The sequence below is a fragment of the Epinephelus lanceolatus genome, chromosome 14 (assembly GCF_041903045.1).
Source record: "Epinephelus lanceolatus isolate andai-2023 chromosome 14, ASM4190304v1, whole genome shotgun sequence".
NCBI classification, from domain to species: Eukaryota; Metazoa; Chordata; class Actinopteri; order Perciformes; family Serranidae; genus Epinephelus; species Epinephelus lanceolatus.
This window is the reverse complement of record NC_135747.1, coordinates 13,764,342-13,779,539: the sequence shown is the minus strand read 5'-3', so window position 1 is coordinate 13,779,539 and position 15,198 is coordinate 13,764,342. Positions and strand designations below refer to the sequence as shown.

The 15,198-nt window shown below is 40.6% G+C and overlaps 1 protein-coding gene across 6 annotated transcripts in view; it reads left to right on the top strand.

Moving 5' to 3' along the window:
- Positions 1–432: 432 nt before the first annotated feature.
- LOC117251034 (partitioning defective 3 homolog B-like) overlaps positions 433–15,198 on the top strand; it is a 266,671-nt gene continuing 251,905 nt past the window's right edge. For 5 of the 6 annotated variants that reach the window (XM_078174376.1, XM_033617001.2, XM_033616997.2 and 2 more), the window contains exon 1: positions 437–1,627. In XM_078174376.1, the coding sequence (XP_078030502.1) occupies positions 1,511–1,627 (117 nt within the window). In that variant the 5' untranslated portion in view covers positions 437–1,510. Of the gene's footprint in view, positions 1,628–15,198 lie in introns of all 6 variants that reach the window. The other variant, XM_033616998.2, reaches the window with a different exon arrangement.

Here is a 15,198-nt window from a genome sequence, read left to right as displayed (position 1 = left end):
ACAAATTTGAGTTCTAGCACTCTTTTTGAATTTGGAGGAGAGTTGTTGTTGCATTCACTAATATTTATAGACTGTGTTAGACAATACAAATAACATGTATGAATTCTGAAAATGGGTGTAGTTCTTTTGTGAGCAGCTTTTAGCTCATTGTTTTTGGAGACCTAAATAGAAGTATAAGGAGAGTGACTGACTGAATACAAAACAAATCAGTCTTCTCTAACTAACGAGTGGAGTTTACTGCCACTTTTTTACGCATTACATCTTGCTGTGTGGGCAGTATCTGTAACTGAGAATGAGGAATCATGAGTTGTGCATTGTTTCTAAGGTCGTTCATTGTTTGTGTGGTCGTTCAGCCGAGTGATAAATGGAGTACTTCCCCTTTAAGAAAGTGACAGCAACAAGCGGTGGAGAAGCTGGTCAGGAACTGGCCAGGAGCGGACGGCAGTGAAAGAATCCCAAAACTTTTCCAACACACAGTGTCGTGCTCTGTTTACTCTTTAACTTCGCCTCGGGCTTGTCAAAATAACGGTTACGTTGCCATAGTGTGTGTGTCGCTGATGAAGTGGATGCTACTGGCCGCTTTGAAGAAGGAAACTTACGAGAGGAAAAAAAGTTATGGAATGATGCCCGAGCGACTGCATCCCTCCCTCCAAAGTTCAGCTAAGGTGGCTAACGTTAGCTAGCCTGGGACTCAGCTTGCTAACTCTGATGTGAAAGTTTGGATACACGCTTGTTCATCTGTCAAAACGAGTAATAACGCACCAGGTGTGGTGGAGAAGGGCGTGTGGATATCTAAAGCTCGTGACAAGCCGAAACCTTTCATCCTCGGCTTGTTATCTCAGCCGGACCAGGTTACAGTATCAAGCTAACCAGTTTTAGCCAAGAGGAGCTAGCTGGGAGACAGCTAGCCTCTGTTAAGTGAAGGTAACGATAGTTAGCGTTAGTTATACTCAGTGAGAAATGACCTGACACTCACCTCTCGTCTACTTTTACTCTTCATCACTAAAGACTGCAGTGTTGTTTTTTTTTTACCATTTCTGGAAACTGAACCCCTTTATAACTTGCATGGACCAACTGAATAGTGTCAACACTTGCTGGATGCCACTTGAGGAGATGTGATGAGATGAGAGAGAGAGTGATAACCCTCATTGCAAGAGAAAGGAGCTTACTCATGTCGTCATCATCACCTTCAGTTTTGTCTGTAAATGCAGATAAGAATGGCATGTACAGGCAGTAAACACATCTGACAGTCTCAGTAAGGAGCTGTGTTGGCTGTGGACCACTTTGACAAACTGTGGGACTTTTAAAAAAGTTAGTTTGAGTGATGTAAGTCACCCCAAGCCACTCTCTACCAGCCCTGCATTTTTTGGCCTTTTCTGTTTGGTCATAATCCCTGCCTCTTTATCAAGACTTTTTGGAGGGCATTTCACAGTGGTCTGCATTATTATCACCATTGTTCATCACCCACATCCAGAGGGCCTGCGTCTCGGATGAAGTGGAGATTGCTATAATGAAGGTGACAGTGACATTTGGGCAGACGGGTGTGGTGGTGCCCTGCAAGGAGGGGTGGACTGTGAGGGACCTCATCCAGCAAGCCACACAGAGATACAGGAAACTTCTGGAACAGGTACTGCTCATAAAATGCACCCATTTGCACCTTACAGTTCGCCCCTTGGGAGAATAGGCACTGTTGTGACTTTAATGTTTTGCTATAGCTGCTCCAAATTCAGGCAAAGGTGTTTATCATTATTAGTATTGTTTTAACCAAACAATTATTTGCTCAGTGCACAAACATTAGTAAAAATTGAAGGAAGCCTTAAAATACAAGCCAGTGTACCAGATGTAAAGAGATGACACACTATCCAGTCATGATTGGGTATTTTTTACAGATGTTTTGTGACAGGTACCAGTAGAATACTAGATTTTTGTTACCTAAACAATACTTTTTATAGATGTCAATAGTTTTTGATACCTGCTATTTAGAAAATAACTACACACCTAATAATAACTAACACTTTGTACATCACTTTGAAAATGCAGTCATGGTGGATGTTTTGTTCATGTAAATGCAGCTCATTTGTCTTGAGTGGCAATCATTGCAGAGTAATATCCACTGATACCAGCTAGTCCAAGAATATGAACAAAAGCATGAACAAATGTAATTTAAACTCCTTTTGAGTCTGTTTGACCTTTGAGCCATCAGTTAGCTACATTATTCATTGTCTGAAATAGTTTTGTAATAAAGTGTGCAGATTTTTATGAACTCCTGAAAGACTTGGAAAAGAAGCAAGATAACTTTTTATGAAACAGCACTTTCATAACATTTGAGGTTTTCCCCTGAAGTCATAAAAGAATAATCGAATGCTCTGTCATTTTTATATCATGAAAGGGCCATATGATTTTCACATCCCAAAGTCTTGGGAAATTAGACAAAGCCATGGAGGTCCAGTTCTCCATAATTGCTGTATAAAAAATTAAAAGCATATCTGATGTGAATTGTGATGGTCCAGACAGGAGCAGGCATGAGTCGTTTCCACTTTAGTTGTGAGTGTAAAATGCAAATGACTCCCTCTTGTGATTCCTTTATGACTGCTGTTGATTCCCTGCACTGCTCTTGGGGCAGAAACCTCGTGACCCCCATCAGACGACCAAATCTTCTCAGTGACTCGCTTAATATTGGCTCCATTATTCAAAGAGCACACCAGTCATATAGATAGATGGTCTCAGTTGTGATTGAAGGGGAGATGTCAGAGCTGTGTGTGTGTGTGTTTGTGTTTATGTGGGACAGACACAGAGACAGCACTTGGAGATGGACTCATTTTTTCCATTCTACTTTCTTTCTTGCTCTACCTTTTTTGCTTCTTCATCTGCTTTTATCTACCCGTATGCGAGCCCTCCCCACTCAGTGCTCTTTGTGTTTTGCAGCCCTTCATCTTATTTATCATCCTTTTCTGCTCACTTGTACACTGCCTCACTTCCCTTTCATTTGAGCTCTTCTTCCTCTTTGAACACTTCCTCCTTCACCTCCTGTTCTTCTTTATGAGAAAAGTCTGTTCCTCCTGGAAGTAGAGATGAGTAGTCTACATTTTAAATGTTTAAATCTCTAAACTAAAAGGGTGTAAGGGTGTAACAGTGAATACTGTTTTGGATAGTATTATTTTAAGTGTTCAAACTCCAATTTAAAATTTGTTCAGTTTTTTTGCAAGGAAATATAGACTGTAATGATATTGCAGCTATTTTGGCATTTCATTCAAAAAGGACGAAACAACTTTTGAATACTTTTTGAAAACAATGCCTAAGCTTTAAGCCTCTAGGTGGGCGTTTCTGTTGGCACCTATTGACTGACTGAAGGCCTGCTTTTTCACAGCAGACATTTTGGTATGTCGTAGTTGGAAAAGCACAGGTGTCACTGATAACATTAAAAACAACTGCATTCCACTTTGGTGAGCTTGTCCCAGGGTCCTGGAATTGTGCATAATGGCTCACTGGCATGGCTTACTGGGACACTTGATGGAACTGGGCATAATGAAATGTGTTTTACCAGTATTTCTCATGCCAAAAGATAAAGAGATATTCTGTAACTTTTCCGCATTAAAATGTCTAATAATGACAAGACCAATTTTACATATTTTGTGTAGCTGTGTTCTTGCATTAATTTAAATGTTTCTAACAAAATTCAAACCCAGAGAAATCTGTAATTTTAAGCAAGAACATGTCATTTCGCCATTATTGCACTTTGTGCATGTACCTGGGTTGTGGTTGCCTGCCATTTATGTGGTTGTAAATCACATTTTTATGTTATGCTTGGTCGTTTTTGACTGTATGTTTTATGTGGATGAAGGATTTTACTCATCTGTCATCTGGATCATCAGGGAAACAAGCTGAGCAAATGTTAGCGGCAGCTCAGCTCCAGCCCATGCCATGCCAAACAGTGTCGAAAATCCCCACTGATTTTCAACGTGACACTGCTTTATTCAGTGTTAATGGTTTACTGGTAAATCACTGGGTCAGTTTGTTTTGGAGTGGATGAGACCTTTGCAAATAATTCAGCTCCTGGTACAAACCTCCTGTACAGTGAATGCTGAGGGAAGCCTAGCAGGAGATGCTGACTGCAATGGCAGCATTGCCCCATCTTTTGGTATTGTTTTGATTGAGAGGCCCTAGCGGCAGAATTTAGTCTTCATATTGCACCCAAGTCCAAGAACTCACCAAGGAGATGCGTACTACTTTATTAGCAACAAATACATTTTAATTTCAGTTTGCTCAAAAAAATGAAACTCTAAGGGTTAATACGTGCCATGTGGCAGTGCAGTTTATCCCTGGTCTAACACAAGAGCAGCGTCATTTTAGATTTTATTAATGTTCACTGAGAGACAGAATGAGTGCTCCAGGTGTGTTTCCCTGCAGCAGTGATGTGTGTAATGATGCACCTCCCCGCTCTATCGATTAGGTCTCGCAGTGTTTAAATACTTTGTTTCCTGTATGTGTGAATGGAATGCCTTGTTAAGCCCATGCACGCTGTGTGTTTTGTCCTGCCCTCCTACGGCTCTTCTTCTTTTTTCTTCTCCTCTTCTTCTGTTTTCTCTCTCTCTTCTTGACTCTCCCACACCTTTGTCAGCACTTCGCAGCCTCTCCTCCTCTTACTATGTTTACATCCCCCTTTGTAATTCTGTTTTTACTTCTCCTTCCACCCTCATTCTTCCCACTTTTTGATAGTTTTGGCCTCTTTCTCTTCTCCGTGTTTGTTGTTTGACATTTTAAATATTCTCCTTTTGTTTGTGTTTTTCATTCTCCCCTTTCACCTCCTGACAGCCTCCTCAGCTTCTTTCCCCTCTCCCTTGTACCTCCTCTCTGGGAAAGAGAATACGTATTCTTCTTAATTGCTTCATCTCATCCCCTCTTCTCCCTTTGTATTTGTTTCTCTGTGTGTTTTTCTCTTGCTCTCTTCCCATCACTCAGTCATTTCCCTGCAACACTAAGCTGTTGTAGCTGTGTAATTATGGCTGTTAATGTGTTCCAGGATTAGAAAGCAAGGATATGTGTGTGTTGCAGAGCAGTCCAGTTCCTAATCCTCCCTCCCAGTGCTAGGCAAATCATGTTTTTAAATTGTCACAGAGACAGCTTGCTTTCTGTCTGACTCTCTCCCTCCTCCCCTCCTCCCTATCTGCTTCATCTTACTCAGAAAGTATGCTGCTTGTATTAAAAACATTTCTTTTAATCTTGTGTGTTCCTGCATGCACCCACTGTAGCTAACTGACACTGGCAGTCCCATTTATCAGCTGCTTTGTTAGGAGTTCCCACAGTGGTGCTTAAGAAGAGCTAACACATAGAATGGGCATTAAAGCTACGCTTTAGTGAAGGGATTCTTGAGGTTTAGTCGTAAGTTGAGTTTCAGAGAGGATTTATTTTGTGTTTCAGCTGCATTGATTTTTTTTTTTCTTTTAGATTCACATTGATCGTAGCCTAATTATTAGAATTTGTATACCCTTTTGTGTTACCCAGTATGGGACCAAAGAGGGATAGAGGAGACATATGGGATTAGAAAGTCGAAGGTAATAAGAGAGTGCTGATGTGTTTGTATGTATGGTACGCCCGGCTTTTGTTATAGTGCTGCATTGAGAAGTCCCCTTTAAGTTTTCTGGAGACTTACAGCTCATGTAAAGTTTCAGTGGAACCTTAAGTCTTGCTTAACTAAAACTGTGTACAACCTTGAGTTTGGCTAACCTGTTTTTGAACATTAACATCATCATTGACTGATGCTAAACTGTAAAAACATAGACAGTTTGGTGGAGGAAAACAATTTGGAATAAAGCTCAAAATAGGGAAACAAGATGGATCGAAACATGAAGGATACACTTCAGTTGTCATATTACTGTATTGGTGCATATTACTGTATTGGTGATAGTTTTTTGCATCTAAACCCAAGCCCAGTCATTTAATAATCCCTATCAATTATGTTATTAGTTTGTGAAACAGTATGTATGATGCAAATCCAGTTTAAGACATTTGATTATCTCTTCATTCACTAAAAGGCATTTTAGCTGTCTATTTGATATTTAAAACATAAGCATTGTAACTAGAAATTGGAGACAATATGCATTTATAACATACACTGCCTGGCCAAAAAAAAAGTCGCCACCTGGATTTAACTAAGCAAATAGGTACGAGCCTCCTATTGGATAATTACTGCATGGGCGATTATCTTTCAGCTGGCAACAATTTATTTAACCCCAACTGGTGCAATGAGTTGCTTCTCATTTCCTAAACAACCATGTCGAAAGACACATCCCGTGGTCGTGGAAAAGATGTTAGTCTGTTTGAGAAGGGTCAAATCATTGGCATGCATCAAGCAGAGAAAACATCTAAGGAGATTGCAGAAACTACTAAAATTGGGTTAAGAACTGTCCAACGCATTATTAAAAACTGGAAGGATAGTGGGGACCCATCGTCTTCGAGGAAGAAATGTGGCCGGAAAAAAATCCTCAATGATTGTGATCGGCGATCACTTAAACGTTTGGTGAGATCAAATCGAAGAAAAACAACAGTAGAACTTAGGGCTATGTTTACTAGTGAAAGTAAGAGCATTTCCACATGCACAATGCGAAGGGAACTCAAGGGATTGGGACTGAACAGCTGTGTAGCCTTAGGAAAACCACTAATCAGTGAGGCTAACCGGAAAAAAAGGCTTCAATTTGGGAGCATAAAGATTGGACTCTGGAGCAATGGAAGAAGGTCATGTGGTCTGATGAGTCCAGATTTACCCTGTTCCAGAGTGATGGGCGCATCAGGGTAAGAAGAGAGGCAGATGAAGTGATGCACCCATCATGCCTAGTGCCTACTGTACAAGCCTGTGGGGGCAGTGTTATGATCTGGGGTTGCTGCAGTTGGTCAGGTCTAGGTTCAGCAACAGTATGTGCTCAAAGAATGAGGTCAGCTGACTACCTGAATATACTGAATGACCAGGTTATTCCATCAATGGATTTTTTCTTCCCTGATGGCACGGGCATATTCCAAGATGACAATGCCAGGATTCATCGGGCTCAAATTGTGAAAGACTGGTTCAGGGAGCATGAGACATCATTTTCACACATGGATTGGCCACCACAGAGTCCAGACCTTAACCCCATTGAGAATCTTTGGGATGTGCTGGAGAAGGCTTTGCGCAGCGGTCAGACTCTACCATCATCAATGCAAGATCTTGGTGAAAAATTAATGCAACACTGGATGGAAATAAATCTTGTGACATTGCAGAAGCTTATCGAAACAATGCCACAGCGAATGCGTGCCGTAATCAAAGCTAAAGGCGGTCCAACGAAATATTAGAGTGTATGACCTTTTTTTTTTGGTGGTGACTTTTTTTTTGGCCAGGCAGTGTATAAGACTGATGGTAAACACAGAGCACAATGCAATAAACTGCAAAGAAATGGAGCATGAGTGGGTATAATTAGCCAATACCAGTCTACCAAAAGTGCCTTGATATTTGGCTCCAATGCGACCACTCAGAGGGTTTGGGACACCCCTGTAATATACAGCATGCCAAGTTGAATGTTGGAGGTGGACTGTTGAACTGAGAGGTGTCTTCAGTCAGTAGCTTGTTTCTCAAGTGTCATTATTGGGTTAATTGTCATTCACCTGACTCAATCATCAAGGAACTAAATGCACCAAGATCTATAATTATTTGTTATAAAACCAAGAAGCAAACAGCTTGCTGACAGCCATAATATGGAGCTATCACCCTTGATGGATGAACATGGAGGCAAAGCAGAAAATTGTGGTTTGAGAAAAAAGGAAGATGGAAGTACTATTAAAGAAAAACTAAAACAACAGTACACCATGTTCTTGGGGAGAGGTAGCAGGGAGGAAATGAATAAACCTTTTGAAGAGATCAGAACAAAGATGATAAATGTAAAAAGGGAGATAGCTGGCACAGCAGGGCAAAAAAGGGAAGTGTGGCCAGAGACAGAGGAGGGAGGGAGGACAGCGGAGGCTGTTTTTCGAGGGGAGTTGTCAGGAAGTCATCAGCTTGTTGACAGACTTCTTAATTACTTTTGGCCAAACAGACAAGTGTGCAGTTGTGTGTTTAGGAATGCTTGTTTATGTGGTTTCAGGTTTAGTAAGATGTTTGCTGTGTAATATCAAACTGGATATCGGTTTATATGTTCAGGTGAACTGGATTTGAGTTTTCTCTCTAAAATATACATGCAGTACATGTTTACACACATGTACCATTAGATTATATCTATATTTGACACAATGTTGTCATGGATAGTGTCATGTGTGTGGTCCAAATATGGCCACAAGTACAGAAACACACTGTGAAACCTTTTGTAAGCTGAAGGGTGCGTTTCTGCATGTTTGCATGTATGGATTGTAAGGTGAATGTATGTGAAAGAGTTCCTGCCTTTGTGGGTGTATGCTGTGGTTTCATTAGCCAGGGCAGGAGGGCTGATGAGGCGTGGCCAAACAAGCTGATAAAATTGTAAAACATCCTGGACCCACGCCAGAGCACAGGCAATTATTCCTGAGAGGGAGGGAGGGGCAGGGAGGAGACGCGTGCCGCTTTCTCCGCACACAAACTGCAGGAATGTGTTGATACAGCCTGATACCTATTCTATTCTATTCTGTTCTGTTCTGTTCTGTTCTGTTCAGTGACTGACAAGCTTATCATAACTAGATCATCAATATATATTAGAATGAATGCCCACACATCAGCCTAGTTGTTTAATTGTGTTGTTTTACATGGCATATTAATTATGAAAGGATGGCTGCTCACCAGACCATGTAAAAAAAGTCAGCTCATCTAAATTTGACCCGCAGTCAAAATGCTAATGTAATCTTATTTTGGATGATCACAATAAACTTGGATAAATAAAATTACATGAGTGAAAAATCACCTTTTGCACAGCTTACATGTGGAATGCTGAAATGTTAACGTGGTGAGTAATTGTTACCATGGCATTCCCACCAGCAATTGCTCTGCTGTCTACAGAAAACAAGCTTTGTTACTGCAGGGTCACAAGATGGGTCAAGGCCAAGGGACAATTTAAGTCTGATTTTGTTATTTTTCCACAGAATTAGATAATGCACCAGTGTTCACTCTCTGTACTTAATAACACTTTGGGGCAATAATACCTTACATCACTGGCATAATTGCCTTGCTTGTTGAAACTGTGATAATTCCAGACCTCTCAGTTTTGGCCCAGGGGACCTTAAGAATGCTATTATTTTTTTCTGGAACTGATAGGAACTTCCACAGTCTCAACCTATTAGTGTATGAAGCAGATGCCTCTCACATTGTGTAGACAGCATGAGCTCCATAGTTTTCTTTAAGTTAGCTGTTTTGTGTTGTACCCAAGTCCACTTCTCTGCACAGCCTGACAACAGCATGCCAAACTCTTGTGTCAACTGGCAGACTAGAAAGGCTTACTGTTGAGTAGGGCTGGGCGGTATGACAAAATTTTCATATCACGGTTTTAAGAAAAAATCATATCGGTTTCACGGTATTTCACGGTATTTCACGGTATTTTGCTCAGGTTCGGCCAACTTGACATGCTGCTGTGTTGTGCTATGGCCTATTCAAGTGCCGGAATTTGTTATTTACCTGACAACGCCTGAACACAACACACGCTCCGCTCCATTCATCTGGGCTCCACTGACTGCATACGGAAGCGACACGTAGAGAAGCCAGCGGGGTTGTTTACCGTTTGCAGAGCCGAGAGGCTGCATGTAGGCTGCATGAAATGTTAAAGCATTTTCCACCTAAGTTATTACATATATTTGAGTTATCTACAAGTAGGGGTGGGGGAAATTTCCGATTCTTAGATGCATCGCGATTCGGACGTGGACGAATCTGAATCGATTCACAAACCTCCAAATTTTGATTATTTAAATCTGTTAATTAGAGTAATACAGAAGGTTCTAAATAATGCGGAACTAAGAAGCGCGGTACGTGTCATCTCCGGGACACTTTGGGATGCGCACCTGGAGCAGACATGCCGACACACGCACAGAGGAAAACAAACATGGCTGACCGCTACCCACCTCGCCGTGAGAGCTGAACAGCTTCTTATAATTTAAAAGCAGATGTGTGGAAATACTTCGGCTTCTACAACGTTGACGGCGGAAGCGAACTGGACAAGAGCCATGTTATATGTAAGCTGTGTCGTGCTAAAATAAAATACTTTGGCAACACAACAAACATGAGAAGCCATGTAACCCGATTCCACCTGACGGAGGAGTCAGGGAGACGGCAGGCTGTTGTTGCTGCGGCAACTAGTGGTGCTACCGACCAGAGAACAATCGAGGAAGCAATTAGAAAGCTGCCACCCTCATCGGAAAAGGCGAAGCGAATTACGAAGGCCATCACGGCATTTATTGCCAAGGATTTGCGTCCTTATTCTGTCGTGGAAAATCAGGGATTTTGAGCACTGCTGCATACATTGGAGCCCAGATACACCATCCCATCCCGACGCTATTTCACCGACACTCTACCATCAAACCAACAGAAGTCATGGCCTCACTGTTGAAGGCAGGCAGGTAGGAACGCGGTTACATGTGATGCGTGGACGTCTGTCGCCACCAAATCATTTGTTACTCAAACTGCGCGTTTTATCTTGTGATTTAAGATACCTGTTGTTACCTTTGGTTCCGTACTACGAAGTTGTAACTTTACAGTTTGCAAGCATTTCCATTTATATGTTTAATAAAATATAATGGAAATGAATTCAACTCTTTCTTATTACAAATGCACTGTTTTTAAAAATTGCAAGTGTTGAATGCTTATTCAGTGAGACAAAAAGAAATGTGTGTTGTGAAAAAGTGCATCAATATACATAAATTAAAGATGCATCAATAATCGTTTTATAATCGAATCGTAGCCCCTGAATCGTAATCGTAATCGAATGAGGTGCCCAAAGATTCCCACCCCTATCTACAAGTTTACTGTACTGTTTGTCATCTACTCGCTTTCAAATGTCTGCCACAGACATTTACACAATGTCACGGATAAACATGGGTAAATGCATGAAAAAAAAAATCATCACATATCACCTCTGATAATGGTTTATTCATTTAAAAACACATTGTGCTCGTTTAGCAGACTATTTCATGTAGTTTTTATCTGCTGGAGGGTCGTGTAGGGGAGCGTAGCGCGACAAAAATGGAAGAGCCGCGTAAAATAGAGAGTTGTTGCGCGACAGACGGGGGTTGTCGCGTCGCTCCCATTGCTGGTGGAGCCGCTGTAATTGATTAACCGAGGGGGCGAGCTGCTACGGGACTCGTGCTGCAGACGTGTTGCGCCGCTGACGTGCCCGGTGGAGCCTGGCCGTGACTGTCTCGGACTCGGGACGGGTCGTCTTCGGTCAGGAAAATGTGGTCCGAGCCGTGCTCTAGTGTGCTTACCTGTGTGTGTGCGCTTTGTCTGTGTGTGTGTGTGTGTGTGTGTGTGTGTGTGTGTGTGTGTGTGCGCATCGGGGCGAAACTCCGCTGTGCGCAATACAGAGGGCAGAGGAGAATTGTAAACGGCGGTGCGCCGCTGCTAGTTGCATATACGGGAAACACTGCTCTTTTTGGTATGAGTTCTTCTGGGTCATCGTGTACAGTTGCTTTGCTTTCAGGACTCTCTCCAGCAGCCATTCTTGCCTCTAAACATTTCTATGCTCTCACTCTCACCCGCTCAAACGTGCCTGTGGTGTGCAGCGGTGAAATGGGTCCCCGCTGAAACACTTTCCCGCCGCGCACGTTCCGGACGTTGTTTGGGCTATTCACCGGTATTGCGGTATATGAAAAATTCATATCATAACAAAAATAAATACCGGTTTTCGGTACAAACCGGTATACCGCCCAGCCCTACTGTTGAGAGATAAAGAATGGGGGAGAGGCGGAGGGTTAGGCACACACCTGACAACACTGAATAATCTACATAGTGTTTTAACTCTATTTTACTACAACTTCATGATAATTTCTAGATCATGTCCCTGAGAGTAAAATACCTAAAATTGCCCAAGATTATCTGTAATAGTATCAGGCAAAACACTGTATTAAGTGCTAATCCCCCTGATTTTTCAGATTAGATCAGTGTGTTTACAACTCTTATCTTTAGTCCTACAATATCTGAATGTCCCTCTAGGTTTTTAAACTGCCAGACTTGGAGGCACAGGGTTTCTCCAGTTCACAAAAAATATGTAACACATTATCCATGCACCCCCTTGAATAACAGATTAGATCGGTGCGCTCACAGCTCTTATCGCTCTACCTCTCCATCTCTTGTCGTCTTAGCTGTGCGGCTTGCCTACTGTAACAGGAGATCAAAGGGGGCTGTTGACCTAAAAACAACAGCAGGTCACCAAAGAAATATGGCTGTTGATGTTGTTCTGCAAAAACCTTCTATCACCACATAGTATACAGTGTTTTTCTTTTAGTAAGTAAAACATAATTTAATTATGATACCTGTGTGTTGGTTCACATCTGCAGCAGTCAGTTTAAATACAAAGAGAAAATGTGGTTCAATGAAGTTGTGCACCCACAGGAGTGTGCTGTAATTAAATGGCAAGGGGTTGAAAACATCACAAGTCCTAATTGTAACATAACATGTTGATACAATAACACTAAGTGATTCACTGATTAATTGATAAATGCATTGATATGTATGATAGATGATTGATGTATGATAGTTTTAATATTCTTTTAATGTAATACCACTTAAGCCATTAATCTATAAAATGTTAAAAACAGCAAATGCCTATTACAAGTTAGGCATCTCAAAGTGATGTCAAAGTGCGGTAAGACTTTACTTGAAGGTATCTACATAAAAGTGACATGACACTGTCATAACTATGACATGACACGGTCATGAACCTGTCATTAACATTATGTACATGTCATAAACGTTTATGACTACTGTCATTAATTGTCATTCGGTGTTTGTAATAACAAGTTGTCATTGTTTGGGTTGTCTTGATTATGACAACTTGACATTAATCAAAGTGACATTACCAGAAGATGTCTTTGTCATGACAAGCTGACATTACATTTGTTTGGGATGTCCTTATTATGACAGTTTGACATTAACCAGGATGACATTACCAGAAGATGTCTTTGTCATAACAACTTTACATGAACAAGAAATGCACCTCTTTTTGTGTTCATGACAAGTTGACATGATGATTGTTATTGTCATGACAAAGACAATCTACTGGTAATGTCACTTTAATTAATGTCAAGTTGTCATAATCAAGACAAACCGAACAATGTCAACTTGTCATTACAAAAACTGAATGACACTTAATGACAGCAGTCATAAAAAAAAAAGACATGTACACAAATGTTAATGACTGTGTCATGTCATAGTTATGACAGTGTCATGTCACTCTTATGTAGATACCTTCAAGTAAAGTGTTACCCAAAGTGCTATATTAAATGTTGTATGAGCACACAGCTGTTTCTATAAATATCTGAATGAAGCTATAAAGCACATTATAGAAAAACACTTATTTCTGAGTGACGAAATGCCATCACCCCCAAAAATACAATTAGTCAGCAATGTGATGTATCTGTTGTCTGAAAATGGCTAATAGTGAGATGAGATGAAAAAAAGCAAGCTCCTTTACTTTTGTGATTGTATGACATCAAACGAGTTTTTGACTAATATGGTTATTAATTATAATTAATAGTTTTTGTCAGTTGACTCTTTTTTTTTTAGCACTTATGTAGTAGCATTGCAAAAATGGAAGAAAAGAAAACAAGTTAAAGATTTACTACATCCCAAGTAAAGCATTGCACTGCACTACTGCTAGATTACTAACCCCACTAAGAGGGCAAACTGCCCTGAGGCCCCAGATCCCAGAGGTCTCTAAAAGCTACATGTTTATGGTATGTCAGTGGGTTTGTTGTAATTGATGAATTGCTAATTATTTTGGGACCATGCACCTCCAAGGTACAGTGTTAACTGAAATAAAAAGAACATTAAAGTGTGCTGTGTGAGCTGTACACCGCAGGGGCCCACAGGGCACCTCAGGGCTTTGATGTGGAGGTAATGACCAGAGTGGGTTTTGTTGACATAAAAGATGATTGTCTTGTTTGTCAGGCTATGTAAAAGAGAATTAGCTTGTAGGGGTTGGAATCACCAGGGGCCCCACTATACAATATTATCACGATACTTAAGTCACAAGACAATATTATTGCGATTTTAAATGTGCTGTGATATGCTGAGTATTGTGATAAAACATACTGCGATTTATTACCTTTTTTCAACTGTAAATTATTTCCCCAAAGGAAAACTTTGTCAACATCTATTTTATCTAATAAGATAAAGTTTTTGGCCAGTTCATTTAACTAGGCTACCAACATTTTTATTTGTACTTGTAGTGTCAATAATTCTATAATAAAAAATTGATACTTTGCATCTAAGTAACAATATAATATTGCCATGCAAAAATATTCTGATACTATGCTGTATTGCTGTTTTTCCTCCGCTCCCTTTAGCTTGGAAGGGAATATTTTACTCTAAACCATAAAAATGTTACTCCTAATGCTTCTCTGTTATCTATTAAGAATGTAAATCATGGCAGAGTTTGTCATGTTTTTGACAAGGCGTAGTTGGTAAAGTTGCTTGTGCGGTGACTCTGTTTGTGTTGGGATGTGATGGATTAAGGACTTTAAGGACCATTAAACCAGTACAGACAAACTCTAGCACCAGTGGGACTCATTCTGAGGCTCAGGCGGCAATAAAAACACTGGGCTTTGTGAGATGTTATGTGCAAAGCTGAGGGCAGAAAAGATACAAAATAATTTACATGACACTTTGGCACTGAGATATTCCCCAGTAATCATAAAAAACATTCACATGTTTGTCCCAGAGTTAATATGCCCCAAAACCCTGATTGATAGTGCTCAAGAAAGATAAACACTGTGCAAAAGGGAAAATAAAACAATGTAAACACAGTATTTGAAAATCTCTCTCTCTCTCATACATCTGGCCTGGGTGTCAGCCAAGTCATTGTTACAATGGAGTTGTACAATGAATTCCAGCAGGAAGGAGGGAGGGAGAGACAATTTAACTGTATAAACAGCCACAGTCTCAGAGTCTTGTGTAACAGTGATGGTTGAAAATCCATTGAAATGTCTTGTTTTGTGACACAATGGAAATATGTTTTTTAGGTACCCAGGCTTTACTTAACTTGGGATAAATGCTTTATCTTT